At 43.0% G+C, this 15885-nt stretch overlaps 1 protein-coding gene across 1 annotated transcript; it reads right to left on the minus strand.

Moving 5' to 3' along the window:
- Positions 1 to 570: 570 nt before the first annotated feature.
- On the minus strand, positions 571 to 15788 carry LOC104584202. The gene is made up of 9 exons (XM_024461436.1): positions 15703 to 15788; positions 15366 to 15616; positions 14475 to 15031; positions 13846 to 14075; positions 2575 to 2642; positions 2130 to 2390; positions 1641 to 1924; positions 1270 to 1546; positions 571 to 1157 (listed from the first exon to the last, which is right to left on the minus strand). Exons 1-9 carry the CDS (start codon positions 15786 to 15788, stop codon positions 913 to 915), a joined length of 2259 nt encoding a protein of 752 aa, XP_024317204.1. The 3' UTR covers positions 571 to 912.
- Between the last annotated feature and the right edge of the window lie 97 nt (positions 15789 to 15885).

Consider the following 15885-nt stretch of genomic DNA (forward strand, 5'->3'; position numbering starts at 1 on the left):
CTGGCTGCAGTTTGTCTATCTTTTTTGTGAGGTTTTGTGTCCTCACGACAGCGTCTTGGTGGAGGAGGCGACATCGTATGGAATAATAGTCTCCCGACTCCATCCTCTTCCTGGCGTAGTCAACGCGATCTACTCCATGGAGCTAGCGGATCTCACGGTTTGTTTTTTCCTTATTTTGGTTTTTTTTCTAGTCGGTTCGGCGACGAATCAGCAGATCAACAACCTGCCTTGCAAGGAGTGTGTCCCCATCCAGAGTGCGTTCAACGATATTAGCTTCTCATTGGTTGCGGTGAGCGACTCATGCGGCTATTCAAAACCTATAAGGTTAGTCCAGCTTGTGCAGCTTTGGTCTTCTGCAATTTCATCACCGGAAATATGAAGAGTTTTTAAGATACGGATGACGGATCAAGAATTGTTTACTTCAAAGAATCTTGATGTAACTTTTAGTTTCATTAGGGTTTTTTGTTATTGGTTTTCGTTTCAATTTCGATCGCTTGTACTTTGTTTATGAATCAATAAAAGCCGGATGTTTCTCAAAATAAAATAAAATCTGCTGCAACTCTACCTCTCAAAAAAAAACTGCTGCAACTCTCTTTTCTAAAAAAAGAAGTCTGCTGCAAACTCTCATGATCTCGTCTCAAAAAAAGAAAAGAAAAAGCTCTCATGATCTCAAATACATTCATATTAATACGAGCTTTCTAATATCAAACAGTGTGGACAAGACATTGAGCAAAGTCAATGCATGTTCCGTCAAGAGTACTGCTAAAGTAAAAGTTCATCAAAACACCAGGAAAAGAAAACTCACAAGCTTCTTCCTATAAATACTCATACCATAAAGCTAACCTAAAAGATACTGTACGGACCGGCAACTAGAAATTAATCAAGCTGCGGCCCAAACTAAAAGATGTGATATCAATGAATATACTCCCGATCTAGGAACCCCTTCAAAGGTTGTTCTAGCGCCTTCATCACAGCCTCCCACCCAGCATGTGTCGGGTGCACCTCGTCCCAGTAGAAGAACTTGTCGGGATTTTCGCACAAGGTGTACAGGGCCTGTCCTGAAGCGTTGCGCTGTCCACAGTATCCAGTCGGATGAATTCTATTGCAGCATGGGGTCAGCTTACGCTTAAACTCCTTAGACTGATCCGACCCTTCACCTGCAATAGCATGGAAATTGTATGTGTAAATACCAATTCAAGCACATACTCAGCACCCAATTCATATTATTAGAATTCAAATTTTATAACGTGCGTGGATGCAAGTACTTACCAGAGGCATGATTGACGATGTTGGTGAAGGCGGTGTAGAGGTCTAGAATGTGGGCATTATTCTTTTTGCCCATCAGCTGTTGCAGGTTGTTGTTGTGTAGAGATGCGCCATAGTTCTCAAGAAGGTCGCATGCAGTGTTGTTGTTTGACTTGGTATGTAGAGGCGCACAGCCAATGGGATGCAAGTTGTTTACTAGCACCTTTCTGAGACCTAACTTTTGTAGCTGCTCAACGTTCTTGACGATCTCAGAAGTCACATTCCCAATGTAAGTATCGATCTGCAAGAAAATTAAAGTTAGTAATTAAGATAGATGCATTCATGCCTGACTAATTACTCCGTAGTGTTTTAATGTGAAACTCTATAGTACTCACATCATCGAAGCTACTCAAAAAGGTATCCTTGAAACCAGCACCACTCATGTAATCGTTGCCAGAGATGGCAACAAGCGCGACGGAGCGGTGAAACTGCTCTTTTGAGATTATCCCGTCGTTGACTAGCTTCTTGAATGCGTTGATTTGTGCAGCAAGGGTGAGCGCATTCTTGGAGCTTTGAGACACGCCAGCACCGCCAAAAGCCAGGTTCATGCCAGACGGGTCACAAAATTGATCCGAGAGCTTGTACGCCGGAGGGGCCTGGTTGAGACCCATGATCCTTGCTTCAAGGACGAAACGAGTAAACCATAAGTACAATAGTCTAAAATTGAGATCTCTTGGTAGTGGTAGGTATATTAATATGTACTCTCTCCCATCCTAAATCGTTGTCGAAATATTACATGTATCTAAACGTTTTTTTAAGATACATCCATATTTAGGCAAATTTGAGTTAAGAATTTAGAAACAGAGGGAGTACATAACACATACCGACGAAATCTGCCTGATTCCTGTAGTTGGAGAATCGGCCGGTTGGAACAGGCGTCGCGGATGATCCACGAGAATTGAGATAAGAGCCATAGGGATAGTTCCACTGACGGAAGGTCTCTTCGAGAATAGAATCAGGTTGAGTGTGACCACGCGTCAGCTTCGGAAGATTGCCGTTGTCGACGAAGTCGTCGCCGAACACGAACAAGCTGGACCACTTGTTTCCAGACGACGCAGGGGTGCCCCGGGAATCGACTCCAGCAACTGTGTCACGACGAAACAGAAAGAGATCGATCAGTACGTCCTAGTGCGCTTTGTAATATTCAATAGAGAGACAGAGAGATCGATTAGTACATGCGTGGTACTGTACTTCCTAGTGCTTAGCAGTATTGAATCATTCAATTCGAATAGAAGAGAGAATAGAGATTCATCCAGACGTAGTACGTACCATTGAAAACGACGAGGAGCAGGAGGCAGACGACGGCTGAGGCGGATCGATTGTCGATGTGTATCGTGCTGTAACGAGTCGCCCCTATAGCTGTATTTATACAGGCGCAACAACATGCCGTCCTGATGCAAGCAGCCGCCGGCCGTGCATGACTACACAACGGCTTGCCTGGACACCTCGTCAAGTCCTGATGCGATCCGTCCATTGATACACCGTCTTCCAGCATGGATTCTACTCCACTTTTAACTAATTTCTTAGCTACAGGGCTTTAATTCGACTAGATCACGAACATGATACCAGATGGCGTACGTGTACAATTAATTACTACTACCCCTTATTAGATGCTCAGTTGACACCGGTTTACAACTCCAGAATTCTATGATTTTGATCACAATACTAAAATAAAAAATCAACGAGAGATCTAAGTTAGAAAATTTTCAACACAGATTACATTGCACTAAATTTTCACTGTTTTCTGCAACAGGTGATGCCTGAAAAGGTAAAAACATAACACTGTTCAGGTATTGTATATGAAATTTCAAGTGAGAAGAATGGCAATTGGATGATGTAAAATACCATAAAATTGTCACAATGTTTTGATAAAAGATTATCGCAAATAATTGCCCCAAGAACAAGTGATATGATGATGAATACTTATCCTGACCAATGTCACGAAACTGCAGCATGCACATTAATTTGACAGACCTTGCATCGTATTTGTCCATGAGCATGTATCTACATGCGCAACCTAATTCGATGCGGCGAGGAAGAAGCAAATCATCTGGCATTCAGAATGTTTGACACTAGATGGGTACTCATCCTTGTGAGCTTTCTGAACAAGTACAGATCTTCGTATGCCAGCAGCAAATGCTAGTGACTATCCATGTGTTTGTGAACCCTTAAGTAATTATGGACATGTTTCGCTACCAAAGAAAACTGCAGGAATATATTAGCAAAACACATTGTTGGATATGTTTTTCAGACTTGTGGTAACTCTAGGGTATATTCATCAAAACTTTTTGGTACATCAAGGGTATCCCTGTCAAGCCTTTTTGTTTTCTTAAACAAATGCACACATCCTGTTGTCAATTTCGATGGATGTGACTCCAGGATAATCCAATTGTATGATGTAAACGGTGTTGCCAGCTCTTTTATAAGCTAAAAAAATATTCTGTTAGAATTAGGATTGTGCATAAAAGAATTAAAATTAACATTGTTTTAAGAAGCGAATCAAAACAAACAGAATGTTAACATTTGCAACCAAGGAAGAGGAGAAAGACAAGCTTCGGTCGATGTACCTTCTTTGGATATTAGAAGAGACATCTGCCACAAGCCAACTGCATCATCTCAGTCTTTGCACCAAATCCAGGTAGATTTTTTTTTCAGATAACTGCATTTCAGGACAATTAATTACCAGCTAATGCAAAGCCTTTTGAACTGGTTTAATGGATTGTTATCCCTTTTGATCTGTCTACGAAAAGATAAAATCTGCAACTACATTTCTATACTTGGAAAAGAAGCAAAAATAATCATCCATTATGTGTAGACTTTAGAAAAAGTGAAGTGCAAGGACAAACCATATATAGAACTCAATACTCAGTTGTCACATTACTTAAAAATCCGTGATGAACAAAATGGGTTCAATTCATGTGCAGACCGGGAGCCAGCAGCCCAGCACAGTGGTCACAGTACTGCAAACTAAGCAGCATATGAATGTCACGTCAGCAGGAAACATGTGCATATTCTGCCATGGCAGAGGAGCTGGCTTTGAACCCCTGAAATTGCACAACCATGGTATTTCAGTTCAGTGGGTGAATCTAGCTTACCATAACTGACAGTTTGATTTCATAAAAACACTTCCATATAATGCATTGTCAAGACCAAAAACTTCTATAGCTAAATTTGGCATATCTCTTCCGCAAATAAAAGAGCTGGGCATATCTCTTCCGCGAAAAACAAATGATTTCCCCCCCTCGGATTGGCGAAAAAGAAAAGTTGGGCATATCTCTTCCGCGAAAAACAAAAGATTTTTTCCCCTCGGATTGGAGAAAAAGAAAAGTTGGGCATATCTCTTCCGCAAAAAGAAAAGAAAAGTTGGGCATGTCTCTGTCAGGAAAAGTGTCTGGCCTTCACCTGAGTGCCACTGTTCTATCAGAACTGCAGAGAGAGAAAAATCGGCAGAAGGAACTGCAGTATCTATACCAAGAACTTGAGCATCTGCTCTAAGAGCTGCGTGTGAAAATTTTGTTCCTATACTTAATAGTCTAAAAATCATGAGATTTGAGGCGTTTGCCAATTCATCTTGTCAAAGATTAAATTTGTGATACCTATCTATAACACTGAAACATTTTCTGGTCCAACAAGACAAGAAACATCACATGATTTCTCGAGAACAAAAAAAAGGGAAACATCAAAAAATACCAAAACTTTATGTGTTCTTGCAGTGCCCATTGGTTAGTAGGAAACCATACTGGCCTCGGGAGTGGGCGGTGACGATGGCTCCAAGAGTTGGATAAGGGGCAAGCGGAAACATTATCTAAATGAATATACCAGATTTACTTGCAACCAAAGCATATGTATGAGTAAAGAATAGGGTAAGGTTATTTTATATTATTATACCAGATTTACTTGCAATCAAAGCACGTGTATGAAAGAACTAATAAGGTCCATACACGATACATTCGGTAAAAAAAAAAGGCCCATACACTAAAAATTATTATAGAACTAGCTTTGGCAAACCCTTGCCAGATTACTTGAGCTGGTCATGAGTAATTATTTGTTGCATTGCCCTGGTATTGCAGCCCAAAAATGCTAAAATTACATAGGTTGTGAAGAATGCAAGCCCCGGCAAATCAACAATAGCATGCCGAAAGATCTAAAATATATAACTCCGGTCAATCAAATTAAATATTTCATTTGAGTGGCATAAAATTGCAACTTATCCAAACCTGGAGATTAACTTCCTGGTTGCTGCACCTGGGGACATAAAGCAAAGATAGATGCCTTGCTGCGGATTAGCGACAGAATAAAAATTAGGATTACACGGGATTTCCACGGGATAAAAATAAGGATGCCAGCTTTACTCTACTTGAGACTGAACCACGTGCCTCAATTAACCAAAAAATTTAAGGAACTGGAAGAAATTTTTTGTAGTCCATCCACAGGAACTGATGCACTTTATTACTCCAAAAGTCCAAATAAATTTGTTCACGAGACACAGTCCAAGACAGGTGCTCCGCTTCTTTAAGCTCCAGACCAGCTCATCAGCTGACTGAAGCATTGCTCCTAAACGCTAGGTAATCACCTTGCAATCGTACAATCGATCCCTTGCTTTTCGCTATAAAAAATGACCCGCTGATTTTGCTCTCCCAGAAGCATTTTAAATCAAAGAGCGAACTAGTGCAGAAATATTTGGCAGAAAAATTTCACAGTTTGAGCCGGCATCACCTCTTAGGAAATTCGGCATCATTGGTAGTATCTCAAAGGGAGCGTTTGGCGAACTTGACCCTCGATTTGGCAAACACATAATAGACACGTATTGGTGGTTTTGGGCGGGGACGCGCTGGTCGATGGCGGAGGTTGGTGGCGACTTCGATGGCCTAGCGGTGGATGGCGGCGGCAGTGGGGGAGGATTTTTTTTTTTTTGAGGTGAAGGGGGAGGAACTTTTTTTTTTGAGGGCAAGGGGGAGGAACCTTTTAAATCGGCCCACAGGCAGCTTCACAAGAGCAGCATGGCGGGAGCCCATGTCGATCCAAACAGTGCAATGCGTAATGGAGCAGGAGCAGCAGCCAATACACGCATGCACAGCAGGCACAGGACGACGACGGTTCAAATGGAGGCTCGATCACCGTCCTGGTTAATGCTCGTAATTAACGCGTGTCATAGCCCATCTCAGGGCCCTTAAATATGGTTTCGTGCTGTAAGACCGTCTTATCTTAGATGTTCCACATCAATTAAAAAAGACAAAAAAATATGTTATAGTGAGTTATGTCTTAGTATTATATCTTAAAATTAATGTTTAGATAAATAAAATTAACTAAATAAATGTTTAGACAACGTGAAATTTGACTTTTCATTCTTGTGAAGGGATCCTTTTGTTCTCCACATATCCTCGTGTCCTCGTGGCTGGAATGAACTTCTTCTATACACGGTTTGATTTACAAAGATTCCATGCCCTCTTTGTGCACTCTTTAAAAAGAAAAGCCTCAATCAGCATGGCCCTCCTGAACAACCAATGGATCAGATGGATTAAGAGAAACCCTTCGGCGGCTGTCCTTCTTGACTTTGTAACTTTGTGGAGCCAACTTCAGAATGTTCATCTTTCGGACGAGCCTGACAAAATTATTTGGAAGCTCACCTCGAATCAGTGCTACTCGGCGGCCAGCGTTTACCAAGTCCAATTCAATGGCAGAATCTTATCTCAAGAAGCAAATCTAGTCTGGAGAACCAAGATCCCCCTCAAGAACAAATTCTTCATGTGGATCGCTTCTCAAAAATCGATGTCTTACCGCTGACAGACTTGCGCTCAAAGGAATCCCTCACAATCCTACCTGCCAACTTTGCCGCCTACATCCGGAAACTGCCGTGCACATCTTCACGCAATGCCCCTTTGCTTCTATCTTCTGGGTAAGACTGTCTCGACTTTGTCAGCTGCGTCTTGTTGCCTCCTCCGCTCCGAATGCCACAAACCTCTTCTCCTGGTGGCGCCGAGAAGTCTGGTCACTCCTTTGGTATCGGCAGGCTCAAGATCAACACTTCGATTGCTTTGGGATGCTGGTTCATATGGCTGGAAAGAAACAATCGCGTCTTCAACAATCTGCAAAGATCCGAGCAGCAGCTTTGTTACTTGGCCCTGGATGAGCTCGCGGCCTGGAAAAGTGCGGGATTCAAAGGTGCGACCATGATCAGATGATTGCAATCTTCTGGGAACAAGAAGTGAGGCCGCCGGAGCAGCTCCCTTGGTCGTTTCTGATAGTGTTTTGATTTTGCTGTCTGCTGCTTGTTCATAGTTTAGTTCAGGTTGTGCTGCCTTTTTTCTTTCTGGAATAATTCCCCTCTTTATGAGGCCTTTGTTTCTTTTTCCCCTTAATTAATTAATGAAATACAGCACTGCTGTTTTCGTCAAAAATTTACCCACAGATCTGGCAATCCAACTAGCATGTGAAATTGTGAATGACCTAACTCAAACCCAAAAGCCTGCTACTCCTTGAGCTCGCGTGATTCATCGCCTTTCACGCGAGCGCCACGAGTACCCCGGAATGGACAGCCATCATCTCTGCTCCTTTACACTGATGAACACAGCTGGATCGACATCCGTCTGCAGAAACAAAAAGGTCACGAGGACTACCAAGAACTCTGGGCGTAAATTCCGTGCACTTGAATGGAAATGAAAAAAAAAACATAAAGACGTGATGCATCGCTATCAGGTATCAGCAGTAGCACAATATATTTATGACCACGCTGGAACAGAATCTATCATGTTACGATGTGTGTTTCCAGTTCATAGCTGAGATATTCCAAAAAAGGAGTTCATGGCTGGGCTGGGTTGGTGTTTGGTGCAGAGCCTTCCATTCCATTGTAGGGTGTACAATGCTTTGAATAAACCAAATTTTACCATTTGTCATGACTGCAATTTTAGAGGGAAACGAATGCACAAACATGTGGGGTCGCGTCTGCAACTCGATCGATAAGTAGCACCGAAAATGGTCTCTGTTTACCAAAGATCATCACAGTATGGTACAAACCTAAATTATAAACTCACATGCGCATGCTAGTTGCATAGGGATCAGACTCCCTAGACCTTCTGCTTAAATGTGAACACCCAAAATCCAACATGCAATTTGAGAAGTTATGAGTCAATGTCATGAGTTATCAATTTATCATGGCACAAATCTCTGCAAGATGTCATGAGATTCCTAAAGTTTCTTTCGAATAAAATCAAAAGTATTAACAGTTTAAAGAACTAATATATGCATAGGCATATCTGAAATTTTACTGGTATATACGCTTTTCTTTCTGTTTGCCTGGACCGTACGTACGTACAACAGGGACGCTGTCTGTGTGCTTCTCCCTCGTGCTGCGTTGGTGGTGCTCTGCACCTTTCAATCAATTGCCTGAAATATTGGTTACTGGTCAGTCTCCTGAAATTCATCATGTGGATGGTATTGCAGTGGCTGATAAATTTACATTAAATAAAGTCCCGTCCAAAGTTCGCAGCCCTCCTGCTAAATTAGCGAATATTAGCATCCATAGTCACACAGTAATTTCTATGAGACGCTACTACTTTCAGGTGAGTTTTCATAGCGATGGATATTAAGGAGAAGTAAAAATTAAATGGAAAGCCTAATAATGTGAATAAGAGGTATAGCAGCTTAGCATGCAGGGATTGTGCACATCGACAAATGCAGAGGTCAGGACGTAATAAAGTTCTTCTAGCAAATATAATATAATTTCCAAATAAAAGTTGCAATGACACCAAATATAATATAATTTCCAGACACAGCTACGAAGGATTTCCTTCCAGTATGTCCAATATACCAAAAACTTCCCCAGATCTAAAACAAAGGAGCGAACTCCAAATATTCTTTATGTAGCCACGATTATGGGTGTATGTACTGTGTACTGGTACTATATTGGTTGCCGTCTTTCCGGGTAGATGAGCAGTTACAGAAGTGTAATATCCACTTTCTTCCAATTATGGAACAATTGAATCAAAGCAGCCATCCTTTCACCGCGTAGGTCCACGAAAACAAGATACCGAATGAGTCTGTGGCCAGTTAACTCGGTTTATGTGCTCAGCTCTGATGCACAAAACACCCAAGGAAACTACAGGGCTACAGACACATTCACTGTTCGGGAGAACATACGGATCAGACCTCTGGCCATATAACCACCAGTATCATCTCAAATTGCACTGTATGACTTAAATTATTTGCTGGAGAGTTGTTGCCATAAATGAAGAGACAATAGGCCCTGCTCAACCACATTGGTTAATTCATGATTTCTGTCCTACCATGCTGTCTGCTTTGCTGCTTAGCTCACTGATATCGCCATCACATTACCATAAGCATTTGTAGAGGATGTTAAGATGCTGCCATCAGCTCCGGTGTACAGTCCAGTTCACTAGCCACTGGCTAATCATCTCATGATAGCTTTCTTCAATGACGGACAACCTAGCTCAGAGGAGGGTGGAACAGCCAGCCTAAATGTGCTCGAGCTGCCGATGGAATACAAGTCTTTGCTGTGACCACTTAAAACATTTTGCAAGTTGCATGGTTGATACATACATGTATTAATTGCACCCCCTCTAGGCTCATTCTGTGATCTGGTATACAAGTATCATTACCATACTTTATCCTGATAGTGATCTGCAAGACAGCAAAAGTAAGAGATTATTCTGTCGTCAATGTGTTTTACTACTTGACATTAAACTAAGATCATTGTTAATCATATCATCAGACAAATGTGAGATATAAACAGCTGCATTTTAAGGAGTTTTGCTCCATTGTTTCTGTTTCCAGATTCCAATTCAACAGTTGGAATCAGCAAACAAGAAACAATACTACTGTTAGAATAGGCAGGAAATGGGGTACAAGTTAAAACAGTTTTTTAAGGGAAGTTAAAACAGTTCTTGTGTGGCCTTGGAGTGCAAACCTGGCTCATGCAACCATGACATACACACCCCAGAGGTCCAGACCATGTGATCTTCTCCCTTCTTATTTAAGGATTTGCATTGCAATACCGCTGGCTTTCTATGTGCATGATTTTGTGAAGGGTTGTGCTGTGTGTTTGGATTTTGAGTCGGTGGCAAGTTAATAGAAGGGAGGTTCTGAACTTGTGATGAACCCCCACACAAATTTAACAATGGCATGCCACTATGCTGAGAACCGTGACTGGTATTGTAAGATATGACATGACATTATGAAGAGACCAACCAACACCAGTAAATATTTTATAATACTTCATCTTACTCCACCCCGATCTTATTGGCTCTCAGGAAGTCCCTGTCCAACAACAGATACCAAAGGAGGCAAGGCCATTCTTATAATTCTGACCTTTTTTCAGAACAGCACATGAATCTCATCATGGTTCAAACGGATGAAAAAAAATACTAAACAAATAGTTGAGGTAGATGTAGTACTTAGGATTATCCTTAAGCTTTCAGTTATCTACTTGCAGCGTACATATCCACTATTCCATTTTGGTCACTGATGTGACCAGCATAAATGATGTACCTTCCTTGCTGAACAGAACATTGCTTCAAAGGTGATTTGGATGTCTACTTATAATTCTTTTGGTACACTGTACTGTCAAGTTGACATCAAGAATTTCAACCAATACAAGACATCCATACCTATCAGATAGACAATGCGTAGGTAATCTAGCGTACCATGATATCCTAACCTCGAAACTTGCTAACCAACTAAGCTAGACCATTCAATATTACTGCCATTATATGACAACAACAAGCACATTGGTACAATGTCATTTTTTGAACTAAAGGTGCTACAGTATCATAAGTTCTTTGGACTGCAGAAGCTGGGACATTTGATTGCCTGATTCAATCTGGAACCGTCTTTCACGTGAAATCTGGCTTATTGATCGTTTATATTAATGGGAAACGGTGTTAAGAGATGTGGTCCTTTTCTCTCGGTCCCTCTCGCTCTGATGGGTTGAAATAAGGTCAGTGGGTCTCCAAGCTTTCACCACCCATTTGTCAACCTAATCGCTTGCTTCCTATTGCCCCCTCACACAGGTGCCTAGTTATATCGGCCCAAATAGTCATGTTATCAGTCTAAACAGTGCCTTCTCTACACCCTGCCTTTCTCTTTGTTCAAAGCAACACCTCTGGCCTTGAACCTCTACATCAAGGTTTGAATGGCAAGGTAGAACTGTGCCTAATTAAGCAATGACCCCCCAAAATTATCTTCAGCCAAAACATAATTTGATCCCTATAATTGCGAAATAGTAATAACAGTCTGTATGACTCCAGAATAACAAACGGATACACAAAAGGATTAAATATGACATTGCTTCTTGAAAGTATATAAGAGCTGTAGAAAGGGGAGGAGCAGGAGCCTTGGCGCAAGAAGACTGGAGGAGAGCTAAGATAGAATAAAATTAAGAAGTCTAGGGTGTGTTTGGTTTTTAGCCAAATTTTGGCAGCCCATAAAAAAATGTTGCTTGTTTTCTTTGCAGCCAAAAATTTGGTTGCCAATAATCGTCTAGCCATCCCTCTCGCAAATTTTTGCCAAATGTTTGGTAAAGTGTGGGCTCACGAATTGTTGGCCCAAAAATTGGCAAGCCAAATTTTGCTAAGATTTGGTAAGGCTTGGGCATGAACCAAACATACCCCTAGTCTTCTTGGAACAGAATTGGGCCAAAGGGGACTAGTTAATTAAGAATAGAGTCTAGGTGAATGAGTCTAACAGTATCACAAAAGGTATAAGGAATCAAATTTTATTATAATGGTCAATCGTCTATCCATCGACAATTCTACTAAAAATGGTCGATGGCCTATCGATCGACCACAAGTAAAAAAGCAACAATCCCACAAAACTACAGATTTAGGGAGCAAGTGCACCACAAAACTATATATTTAGGGATCAAATGTATCACAAAACTAAATATTTAATTACTATTTTTTACAAAACTGCAGATTTGGGAATAACCTGTATCACAAACAGCAGATTTGGTAAACATGTTACTTGAACATGCAGTCAGATGAGATAGTTTGTACATAAACCTGTACTTTTGCCCCTCATTTAAATTAGGCAATAAATATGTTCTGTCTTCGAATTGTTAATCTGTACCCTCCCTACCTACCCTTCAGAGTACTCTACCCTTTACCTCTTTCATAGCCAAGCAAGGTTACTACAGGCTTCCTTTCAAAGAAGGTTCCTACAGGCGGATCTCAACCAAGACTTCTGGCCAAACAATTTGCCTAGGTGTTCCCAAATTTATTTATGTTGACAAGGCGGTCTTTCCACAAGACCAGAACAGTTTCATTTAGAAATACCCTGTTCATTATTATTTTTGGCATGACTCAGCAGGCAGACCGATCATACTGTTCACAAGGAATAATCGTGTTAAAGAACAAAACTCTGAAGATCGAAAACAGGCAACTTTTACATAAGCACACCATGCTTTGAAAGTCTGATCTCCTAGCTACTCAGATAACCATAGGAAGGACAAGGATAATTGCCATGGGTCTAAAGATGTCAAGCGGCTTATGAAATTGTCAGTTTGTCTGCACTGTCTCACCTGTCACGGCCAATCAAAACAGCCTATTTTCGCCTGAATCATGTGTTGGACTGTTTTTGGGCTTGTAAATACATTCTTTCTATCAATGCATCGAGACGTAAGCTTTGCGTTTTCTCGAAAAAAAAATGAGTTGGATCTGAATGGCATCAACCCTTTTCCCAAGATGTACCATTATAAAATGTACTTTAGCATATTCAAAAAATCTTGGTTTTGTTCCTAGGGAAGTGTTCATCAGTACAGTACAAGGGGTTAAACTCTATCGCATATATTTTCATTGTATCTTCTCTATAAGAACGCGGACAACCCAAATAACAAAAGGTTTCTCAGCCTACTCTAATTTTTTGAGAAAACGCAAAAGCTTTGCATCTCGATGCATTGAATAAGAAAGAGAGTTATGTACATGTCTAAGAGGACAACACCACGAAATTACAACGCCACACAACTAGGGATCCACCGGGAGCAACGCTCCAAGCCCAACAGCCCCGGCCCGAGCCCAGATCTGAGCTTCAGTCTTGATCTGATCAGCAAGGAAGGCGATATTGGGAGTCGCATTGTCGAAGACGGCCGCGTTGCGATGCTTCCAAATCCACCAGGCCGTAAGCATGATGATCGACGCAGTGCCCTTTCTAGCCGTGGAAGGGGCGGAGTAGACGGATGTCTGCCACCAATCGGCGAACGGGATGCCAACGGTCGGTGGGGCACACGTAGATCGAATCCAGGAGAGCACCTCGTGCCAGAGTGTGCAGGAGAAGGGACAATCGACCAGGAGATGATTTATGGTCTCCAAGGACTGTTCGCACAACAAGCATCTTGGAGTGTGAGCCAAAACATGCCGTGCTCTTCTCTCAGTGGTCCAGCAGCGGTCCTGACAAGCTAACCAGATGAAAAACTTGACCCGTGGGAGAGCCCAAGCTTTCCAGTTCAGCTTCCAAGTGTCAGAGGTGATCCCACCGCAGAAGAGTTTGCGATAGCAAGACTTGGAAGAGTATTGGCCGCCGGAAGTCCACCTCCAACAAAGGGTGTCAGCCGCATCTGAAAACTGCACCGTGCGGACCCTCCCCCATATCTGGATGTACTGCCACAGAGCAAGTGGATCCAAAGATCCTTGGATGTCACGGATCCAACGTCTGTCATCAAGAGCCTCACGAACTGTGCGTTTTTTCCGGATGAGCTTAGGCACAAGCAATGTGAGGTTCGGGGCCAACTCCGAGATGGCCCGACCATCCAACCATCTATCCTCCCAGAAAAAAGTAGAGTCAAAAAGTAGAGTCGCCATTGCCAATAATCATCTTGGTGGACGCGAAAAACACACTTCTCTCCAACTGAGAGAATTGCAAGTCCAGTCCACGCCAAGGGTGGAGGGGATCGGTTCTCATACGCCACAACCAACGGACGCGAAGGCTGATGGCCAACCTAGAAAAGTCCGGGATGCCTAGACCACCGAAGCAAAGTGGTCTGCAAACCTTGGACCAATTGACGTGGCAGTGTTCTCCCTTTGCCTCATTCTGTCTAGTCTAGAGGACACCCCGTAAGACCTTCTCCACCCGTTTTTGGACTTTTCGGTAAATACCAAGACTAGGATTTGGTGAAGGGGGATGGCCGACAAGACCGACTTAATCAGGGTTAGGCGACCGGCCTTAGACATCATGTTGGCCTTCCAAGTCGGGAGGCGATCAACGATCTTGTCAATGAGGGGGCCAAATGCTTCCGGAGAAGGCTTTCGAAGTGCTAGTGGAATCCCGAGGTATTTTACCGGGAAAGGAGCCAACGCACAACCCATCGTGTCCGCCGCGTCTGCAGCCACATCCTCGGCACAACAAATAGGGGCCACCGAGCATTTTGCGAAGTTAGTGCGCAATCCTGATGCATGTCCAAAAAAGGCGAGGAGGCAGCGAACCGTAAGGAGCTCGGAGCGGTCCGGGTGACAGAAAATGATAACATCGTCTGCATAAAGGGACACACTAGTCGATAGCGCCCGAGCAGCGATGCGCTTGAGGATGCCCATCTCAGCTGCTCTAGAGAAGAGCTGGTTGAGCGTGTCGATCACCAACACGAACAACATGGGCGAGAGGGGGTCCCCTTGTCTCAGCCCCTTCCGATGCCAAATTGGCGGGCCCGGCTCACCGTTAAGCAAAATGCGGGTGCTAGCAGTAGATAGAAGAACAATCCACTCGCGAAACCGAGGTCCAAATCCTGCATGTCGCAACACCGCAAAGAGGAGGGCCCAGGACACCGAATAGAATGCATGCGCAATGTCCAACTTTAACATCGCGCGAGGCTCCTTCTGTCGGTGGAGAAATCGGGCCGTTTGCTGCACCAGCATGAAGTTGTCATGAATGCATCGCTTCTTGATGAAGGCACATTGGTTCTCACCAACCAAGGAACCCAGCCTAGGAGACAGCCGAAGCGCAAGAGCCTTAGCCACAAGTTTGGCAAAATGAGTGGATTAGACTGATTGGTCTAAACTCTCTCAGGGTGGTGACATCAGGCTTCTTCGGGATCAGCAGCAACAGTGCCTGATTCAGACCTTCAAAGCCACGACCACGCAATGAGTGGAGCTTGTGAAAGGCCGCTATGACGTTAGTCTTGACAATAGCCCAACAAGCCTGGAAGAATTCCGCGGTGAAGCCGTCGGGGCCCGGGGACTTCCCAGAGGGCAGCAACCGGATGACATCCCACACCTCCCGTTCCGAGAAGGGAGCATCGAGCTCGGTCAGGTCAGCCCTAACCGTGCCCAAGAAATCTAGGTTGAGCGAGAACTCACGGTTCTCGGCTACCCTAGAAGGGAAGAGAAGTGGTCAAAAACCTCTTCAGCCTACTCTAATGAAAACAGATTATTTTATACTTGTAAGGATTTGTGGTACACATTATCTGCAATCTGTATTGGAACGCTGCTGAATGTAGAAGAACCAAAGTGCAGATACAAGGGGCTCTGGTAATGCAGGGCCATATAAATACGATACAAGTAGAGGGGGAAAGAACTACGCTGGCTTAAAATGCACAAAAAACATGATTAAATTTGAAAATGAGAGGGGGGATATGGTTGT

Source organism: Brachypodium distachyon, chromosome 3 (genome assembly GCF_000005505.3).
Source record: "Brachypodium distachyon strain Bd21 chromosome 3, Brachypodium_distachyon_v3.0, whole genome shotgun sequence".
Taxonomy (NCBI): domain Eukaryota; kingdom Viridiplantae; phylum Streptophyta; class Magnoliopsida; order Poales; family Poaceae; genus Brachypodium; species Brachypodium distachyon.